At 55.3% G+C, this 8,190-nt stretch overlaps 3 protein-coding genes across 3 annotated transcripts; 1 reads left to right on the plus strand and 2 right to left on the minus strand.

Moving 5' to 3' along the window:
* Window positions 1-24: 24 nt before the first annotated feature.
* Window positions 25-1,717, plus strand: PTSG_13191 (uncharacterized protein; the record flags this gene model as incomplete). Its single annotated transcript, XM_004987537.1, has 3 exons — window positions 25-1,150; window positions 1,198-1,612; window positions 1,639-1,717. Coding segments are annotated over 3 exons (1,620 nt in total), but the record flags the coding sequence as incomplete, so codon positions are not given.
* A 381-nt stretch (window positions 1,718-2,098) lies between these two features.
* On the minus strand, window positions 2,099-6,023 carry PTSG_11398 (uncharacterized protein; the record flags this gene model as incomplete). The annotated part of the gene is made up of 8 exons (XM_004987538.1): window positions 5,732-6,023; window positions 5,281-5,377; window positions 5,116-5,160; window positions 4,830-4,924; window positions 4,519-4,626; window positions 3,870-4,319; window positions 3,553-3,716; window positions 2,099-3,398 (listed from the first exon to the last, which is right to left on the minus strand). Exons 1-8 carry the CDS (start codon window positions 5,864-5,866, stop codon window positions 2,099-2,101), a joined length of 2,394 nt encoding a protein of 797 aa, XP_004987595.1. The 5' UTR covers window positions 5,867-6,023.
* Window positions 6,024-6,497: 474 nt separating this feature from the next.
* On the minus strand, window positions 6,498-8,190 carry PTSG_11399 (uncharacterized protein). The gene has a single exon (XM_004987539.1). It carries the CDS (start codon window positions 8,176-8,178, stop codon window positions 7,177-7,179), a length of 1,002 nt encoding a protein of 333 aa, XP_004987596.1. The 5' UTR covers window positions 8,179-8,190; the 3' UTR covers window positions 6,498-7,176.

The raw sequence follows: 8,190 nt of genomic DNA on the forward strand, positions 1-8,190 counted from the left end.
AGCGGAAGAGGGGAGCAACGTAAGCGAGCACTAGAGAAACAGAGCAAGCAACAGCAGCAGCAGGCAAGAGGAAGACGAGGGAAGCGAGCAACACAACAGCAACGAGTACAACAGCAGCAAGAACTGCAAGAGCAGAACCAGCGGTGGGCGCGACAGCATGCAGAGCAACTGCAGAAGACAGCGCATGGTCGACACAGTGATGGTGCACCTTCATCCAGCTCATCATCCTCGTCACTGCCATCGTCATCGTCATCGTCCAAAGCAGCAACCACAACGACAGCAGTGGCCCTGAATGCGGGAGAGAAGGGGCAGGAACAGCAGCAGGTGCACGCAGATGCCACAAGTAGACAGCAGCAGCGATCATCCATACGACCGCACGCAACGCGACGTAGCACGCGACTGCTGCAGCTGCAGCAGCAGCACAAGGAAGGTGACGGGGATGGCACAGCCACCAGAGATGAAGCAGGCGTGAATGCACAGCAACTACAGCATAAGCAGCAAAATCAACAGCAGGAACAGCAACAGCAGCATAAACAACAGCATAAGCAGCAGCAGAACCAGCTACAGCAGCAGCATAAGCAGCAGCAGCAGCAGCAGGAACAGCACGTCTTGTGCTCTGTGTGCAAGCTTCCTGGCCACAACCGACGAACCTGTCCAAATGCAGCCAACCCACCCGCGCATCAGCAACTGCAACAGCAACAGCAACAAGAGCGGCGCGCACACATAAAGCCAAGCCGCCAGTGGACGCAGCGTCAACGGCAGGGTTTGATGCGAACGGTATTCGGAAGCAAGCAGGTCGAGCGGGCAGGAGCGGTGCGCAATGATGCTGACAGGAAGCGAAGATCAATTCGACAGCAGGCGCTCAGGCGCAGAACACGGTTACAACAACAACAACAACAACAACACCAGCAGCAGCAGCAGCAACAACAACAACAACAACAACAACAACAACAACAACAACAACAACAACAACAACAACAACAACAACAGCACCAGCACCAGCACCAGCACCAGCACCAGCACCAGCACAAGGAAGTTGACGGGGATGGTACAGCCAACAGAGAAGAAGCAGGTGTGGATGCACAGCAACATCAGCCACGGCAGAAACAGCAAGAACAGCAGCAGCAGCGACGGCACGACAGCCCGTCAAGTGCTCTGTATGCAATGTGTGGCCACAACCGTCGAAGTTGCCCGAAGGCAGACCAGCAACCGAGCGAGCAGCCTCAGCAAAGCAAAAAGTGCACGCTGTGTCAGCGGCCTGGCACAATCGTCGCACGTGCCCACAGGCGGCGCGCCAGCCACAAGCAAACCAACACGACGGCCAGAAGACATCGCACGTGGCCCCGCAACAGCAGTCCAGCGACGCGACCTCAGCACCTGCTGCGTCCGAAACAGCCCAGCCAGACCACGCAACGACGAACAAGCGCACGAAGAAGGTGTACGAGTGCGACAAATGCAGCTACACCACAACGCGGTCGTACAATTTCAAGGGACACTTGCGCACGCACGCTGGTGAGAAGCCATTCAAATGTGAGCTGTGCAACTATTCAGCAGCCTCGCACAGCAACTTGATCAGGCACGTGAAGCTGCACACCAAGGGGCGGCAGTACAAGTGTGATGTGTGTGATTTCAAAACAGCCTGGCAGCAGAGTTTGGTGGCACACAGGAGGAAGATACATGGCCTTGGCAGCCACGACAACACGACTGCTGCACGTGATGACGATGGTGATGGTGTTGATGATGATGACGATGATGACGATGGTGGTGACATGATGTGAGACGACGTCAGGTGTTGCATGCAAGCGCGTGTTCGTTGTGGCGTGTTACTGAACGTATACTATTGACATTTCAGCTTGGTTTATGGTCATTTCGCTGGGACAACGTGGGTGAGTGCTGCATGTAGTTGTGAGGGTGAGTGACTGTCGCGCGTGTTTTGTGATGGCAAGTTCCTGTGAAAGAATATCACACACGGTACGACTGTTGCACAAGAGGGAAGGTGACCACAGACACACACACACACACACACACACACACACACACACACACACCACATACACACAAAGTAAGCAATTGAGCAAACGAACACATGCGTACACCCTCAGCTGATGTAGTTTGGAATGAGCTGGAGCATCTCCTGCTGCGTGAAGACGTGGCCGACGGCGAGCTGCTGGGCGATGGCGGTGGCCATGCCCTCAACGTCAATCGCCTGGCCGTTCATCTCTGCCGCGAGGAAGATGGAGTACAGCTGCGTCGTGAACGGGTGCAGGCCCTCGGGGAAGTCCTTGCCTGCCGTCGGCTCTGTGAAGCGTGCGTCGTCGTTCTGCCAGATGGGCGCCAGGACGAGGCGGATGACATCAGGACTCTCCAAGATGGCAAACGAGGACGCAAACACGTCTTCAACAAAGAGCGTGGAGCCATCGTCCGTCAGCGGCGTGAAGTAGTCTGGCTCGATAGCGTACGTGATGCTGGTGATGTTCACGGTGTACACGACACCAACGTCGGCGTCGTAGCGCAGCAGGCGGTCGCCAACAGCAAACTCGCCAGTGAAGATGAACTCGCCTGCAGGCTGCACCGTCAAGCCGTCAGCGAGGTGTACGTCCTCGTCCGCGCGGAATACAAAGTGGTCCGGTGTTGCGGACATCAGTGCGGGGTTGCCGTCCTTGTCCGTGTAGTGCAGCTCGACAGACGTCGTGGTACCGTTCAGCTCCACGTGCTGGAAAGTCTTGAGCTCGCAGTAGCCGAGGGCGTTGCCGGCCGATGCCTGCAGGCAAAGCACGCGGTCGCCAGTCTTGAGGTTCCGCAGCTGCACACGCTCGCCGCTCTCCAGAATCACCTCGGCCCAACCAGGAAAGCACGTGGGGCTGGTAGACGTTGGATCAGACAGCACGACAGGGCAGTCTGCACCAGAGTTCTTGAGCCGCGCACTGCAGCCGTGGGTAAATGTGGCGTTGAGCCCATATTCTTGGAGAGTCTGCGTCGCGCCAGTCGCATCTTCCAAGATTGCAAAGTGGAAGTATCGATCGTGCAGAGTCGATACGAACCAAAACGCCGTTGCATTGTCGAGGATGTTGGCGTATTGGTTGTCGGGTTCATCGGAATAACCAGCACACTTGATCTCCGTACCAACAGGTGCACCGCCGTCAATGGTAAATTGAACGCCTTTACCATCGGAATAATCATACAAGGAAGCCACAGGTGTGCTGATTGTTGGGCAGATGTTTTCGGGAAACCCTGAGGTTGTTGTAGTTGTAGTTGTTGTTGTCGTCGTCGTCGTCGTCGTCGTCGTCGTCGTCGTCGTTGTCGTTGTTGTTGTTGTTGTTGTTGTTGTTGTTGTTGTTGTCGTCGTCGTGAAATCAACATCGCAGTCCATGTCAGCTGACCCATAGGCGCAGAAGCGACTGAAAGAGGCGTATGAGAAAGGACATGTGTGTTCGTCGCGTGAGTAACTTGACAAGGACAGTGCATAGTCACGTCGTGGAGCACACACATGTACACTTGCACACACACACACACACACAAGTGCACATCCACCCGCAAGCATATGCAACTCACAAGCATCGGAGGGAGCGTTGCGCCTCGGCGTGGGTGGTGGTCGGCGTGATGTCATCACAATCAGCAAGACAGATGCCCATTTGCACAAACGCAAACACGCTGAAGTGATCTGTGGTGGACAGGCAGTCCCCAAACGCATCGCGCACGCCATCCTCCTCAATGGCCTTTGTTTGTATGCATGCGTGTGCATGCGTATGTATGTGTGCACGTGTGTGCGTAGGAGAAACAGTGCGTGAGTCGAGCGTTGATGGCATTCAAGGTGGAGAAGCGCTAACAGCGACAAAAATTACAGCAATTAATGAATTTCATGACCACACCTTGCCGATGCAGGCGTTGACGCTGCTTTCGCAGTCAGGTGTGCACTCTGTTGTGGTCGTCGTGGTTGTTGTTGTAGTGGTTGTAGTGGTTGTTGTGGTGGTAGTCGTCGTCGTCGTCGTCGTGGTTGTAGTCGTGGTTGTAGTCGTGGTTGTTGTTGTTGTTGTTGTTGTTGTTGTTGTTGTTGTTGTTGTAGTCGTGGTTGTAGTTGTTGTGGTTGTCATGGTAGTTGTTGTGGTTGTCGTTGTCGTTGTGGTTGTGGTGGTAGTGGTCGTTGTCGGTTCAACTTCGACAATGCCAGTGACTGAGCAGAAGTTGAAACGGAACCTGTCCACCGTCATTGCGCAGGCCTGTAGCAGCTGTACGTGCGCTGGGTTGAGGGTGGTGGTGCGAAATGTGGTTCCGTTGATGACTTCAATCGTGGCTGCTGTGTCGCCGTTGTACCGGCACACCTGCGTGCGTGTGCATTTGGGTCATGGGAAGAAACAGCAAAGGTGAATGTGCGTGAGTGTTTGTGTGTGTTTGTGTGTGTAAGTGTGCGTGTGTGTGTGTGTGTATACATACGTGAGTGAAAGGGCGTGCCTACACGCACACAAACATCCGCATGCATAAACATAGAACACACGCTGACACAGAACGCCAGCAACTCACGCGTCCAATGTTGCAGTCCTCAGCGAGGGCCTGCTTCCAGCGCATGCCAAAGAAGTCGATACCGTCCTCATCGCGCTCATCAAGTGGTTCGCGGCAGTCGACAGTCACCTGAGCATGTGTGCGCGTGCGTGTATCACAGGGTGTGTGTGTGTGTTGTGTGGGTTTCGGGGAGATGAACTTGTGAGAGGCGTCACACAAGACTCGAGGCTGCTTCAAAGTCTGGTGTCAGACAACAGAGAGACGACCGGCAACGAATGAACGCTCATGCACACAGAAGCAGTACACATGCGGCACGTGGCTGACGAGTGCACCTCAAACGTCGTGTCGAATGTGGTTTGGACGCAACTGGAGACGGCGACGCAGCCGTTGGATTCCGTGTCGTTGCAGCGGTACACCTTGAGGCAATCTGGCATGAAGGGAGACGAAGAGAGAAAGAGTGATGAGAAGGGATGTGCGGCAAGGCAGATGACAACAACTTTGAGGGATTCCTATCATTGGCATACAAACGTGTATTGTCCCATGCGTGCATGCAAGCACACAGGTTTGAACTCTGAACGACAACGACAGCAATCATGAGAGCCATTGATGCTCACACACCTCCGTTGTCACACGCCTCGAACTGGCGGCACTGGCACGCGCCACCTGCAAGTAGTGAGTCGAGGCCCAATGAAGTGGCAGGGATGAGACCAAGACTCGACACGGACCGACAACGGCAGGATGTAACAAACTTGCAAGCGCACAGGCACGCGCAGGCACACTGACCAAGAGTGCATCGGGAGCGTGAGAGGCCTGAAGCCTGACCCCTTTCAAAATGATAGCCGGTGGACGATGGGGTCAGCATCACACAGCCATCAATGCCCTGAGAGCCAATGTGTGATCCAGGATGGAGAAGTGTTGGTAGGGGTTAGAAACAGAAGTGCGTGAAACAGAGAGAGAGAGAGAGAGAGAGAGAGAGAGTGTGTGTGTGTGTGTGTGTGTGTGTGTGTGTGTGTGTGTGTGTGTGTGTGTGTGTGTGTGTGTGTGTGTGTGTGTGTGTGTGTGTGTGTGTGTGTGTGCAGCATGCGCAGAAGAACTGGAGACAGGACAAGGGCAGTCGATAACCCCACAATCACAGTCACACACATGAACACACGTGAACGCACACACACACACACACACACACACACACACATACATGCGCATGCGCACATGCACGCACACATGCACACGATACCGCGTCTGCGAGAAAGTCTTCCAAGGTGAGCTCATCGCCCAGGTCGAGGATGGCATCAGAGACACCAAAGCTGGCCACAAGTAGAGCAGTAGCTGCCACAAAGGCAGCCATGCGAGCGCCCAGCGAACCATCCATATCCAGCGTTGTCGCTCAGTTGCAACGAAGTGTATGTGGTGTGTGTGTGTGTGTGTGCTGCTGTTGTGCGAGTGGGAAGTGAACGCATTGTTGCCTGTGGCTGCAGTTCCTTCAAGCGAACTTCCTGATCCCCTTTGCGGATGCCGGCCGGGTGGAATCGGTCGCCTCCGCTTTGAACTCGCTCAGCCAGTGTGGTGTGAACAGCCGCACCTTGGTCAGTAACTCCCACCCGTGCTCATCACCATCACGTGCAAGTACACGATGCCATGACGGTTGCACATGCAACAAAGACAGGCAGCGCGGTTGTCGCGTGCATGCATCATGCAAGCAAGTGGACGGTTAGACGATGTCGCTCTGCCTTGGGGTGTGTGGCAGTGTGCTCAGGTGTGTGGGGTGGGTGTGTTTCGGTCAGTGAGCGTGAGCAGGTGCGGTGCGGCTTGCAGCGAGCATCATCATCATCATCCTTGTTGCTTCTTTGCACAAAACAGGTTGACGCGTTTTTTGCTGGGACGAAGTGAGCACAAGCAGCTGATTCCGGCTGGTTCCCGATCAACCACACCACGCATTGCGTGTGGGGAGGGGGACGAGTGTGGTGGATGTCAGCAAGCATCTCGCTCTCTCGCTTGCTTTGCTGGCGTAGCTGCGGGATTTGTACTGGACATTGGACAGACAAGCAATAAGAGTAGAGGAGATCCGACACGAATGAAACGAAAAGGAAGCACAAGCAAGCACGCACAGGAACACCGAGCACGCACAAACATGAACACGCACGCTGGGGGAAGCCAGGCAGTCAGCGTGAGCGGGAAGCACAGCATGGCCAACGCGCAAGAAGTAAAGAAATGAACACACACAAGAAAGACAGACAGACAACCAAAGGATATGGGGACGACATCGCAGCACATCAAAACAGGAGAATACACAAACGATCGCATATGATGAAGGGAAGAGGATAGGGTAGAGATGGTTTGAAGGATGAAAGGATTGAGGGATAGGTGTGAGGCAAGATGAGTTAGAGCCGAGTGATCACAACGTGAAAGATGTGACAGGGGAGGAGCATTACGCGGGTAAAGAGGCTGAGGCAGGCAGGCAGGGAGGCAGGGAGGAAGACGAAGAAGGAAGTGGTATTGACTGGAATAGCCAACGTGAAGTAAGCACAGTGACACGAGTGACGAGACACAGAAAGAAAGACAGAAAGCACGACACAGCTCGCAAGACAAGGGGCACGGTCAGGCAGAGACTGAATCAAGGCAAATTCAAAGACACGACAGCAGCAAGCCGCGTGCAGCAAGTCGCGCGCAGCGATGGAGGAATCACCCTTGCTTGCGCTCGCCAAGCAATTCTGCGACCTCAATCAGCTCCTGTTCAGTGAGTCGGCACCCGTCGCTTGTGATCCTGTCACGTGCAGCTCGCAAAATCCTCGCGTGCTCATTCTCTTCGGGGCTGACAAGGGCGGCCAGCCGATCGTAGACAATTCCTTCATACTCGGTTCGCTTGTTATCCCCTGTCAGCGCTTGCAGCCTGCGCTGTGATGGCGTTGTGCAGGCGTCAGCGTGGGCGCACTCCGGCAAAACCTGGCGCACAAAGGCGGCCGTCAGTAGCTCCTTGCGCACGCGCTGGCGGTGCATGTTTGCGAGCTCAAAGAACCCTGGGTCAGCCTTGGTGAAGGCGTAGACAGCACATGTCATGACCACCGCCTGGTAACTCCAGCGCAGGATGGCCGAGGCATTCTCTGGCAGCACGATACGGCGGAGTTCATTGACATGAGCTCTGATGGCGTCACGACGAGTCTGTTCCGTGTCTTTCTTCTTTGCGAGCCGCCGTTTCCGTTTCTGCTGCTGTTCGAGAGATGCTTGCTGTGGCAAGGACGGCTGGTCGCGTTGCCCATGCTGCCCAGCCTGCGTCGCTGCCTGTGCCAACATCGGCTGGACTGCTTGGAAAGGAGGGGCAGGGGCTGTGTAGGCCTGGGCTGCAGCAGCCATCTGTTGTTGTTGCTGCTGGTGCTGGTGCTGCCGTTGCTGCTGGTGCTGCTGTGCAAGATACACCTGCTGTGCAAAGGAGAGACTGAGGTGCGCCCGCTTGCGAGCCGGGCGCCCGTCGTCATGAAGAAGACGCTCTTGGCCCTGCTGGAAGACAGACTGCTGGTGGTGCTGATGTTGTTGTTGTTGGTAGTGGTGTTGGTGGTGTTGAACAGAGTCCTGCTGCACATGGACGTGGTGGACGTGGTGGTGGTGCACATGGTCCGCCAGCTGGTGTTGGCCGTTGCTGCTGTGGCCGAGTAGCTGCTGCACGTGCTGCACTTGCACACGCTGCATCAGCTGGTGTGG

This window comes from Salpingoeca rosetta, assembly GCF_000188695.1.
Source record: "Salpingoeca rosetta unplaced genomic scaffold supercont1.56, whole genome shotgun sequence".
NCBI classification, from domain to species: Eukaryota; class Choanoflagellata; order Craspedida; family Salpingoecidae; genus Salpingoeca; species Salpingoeca rosetta.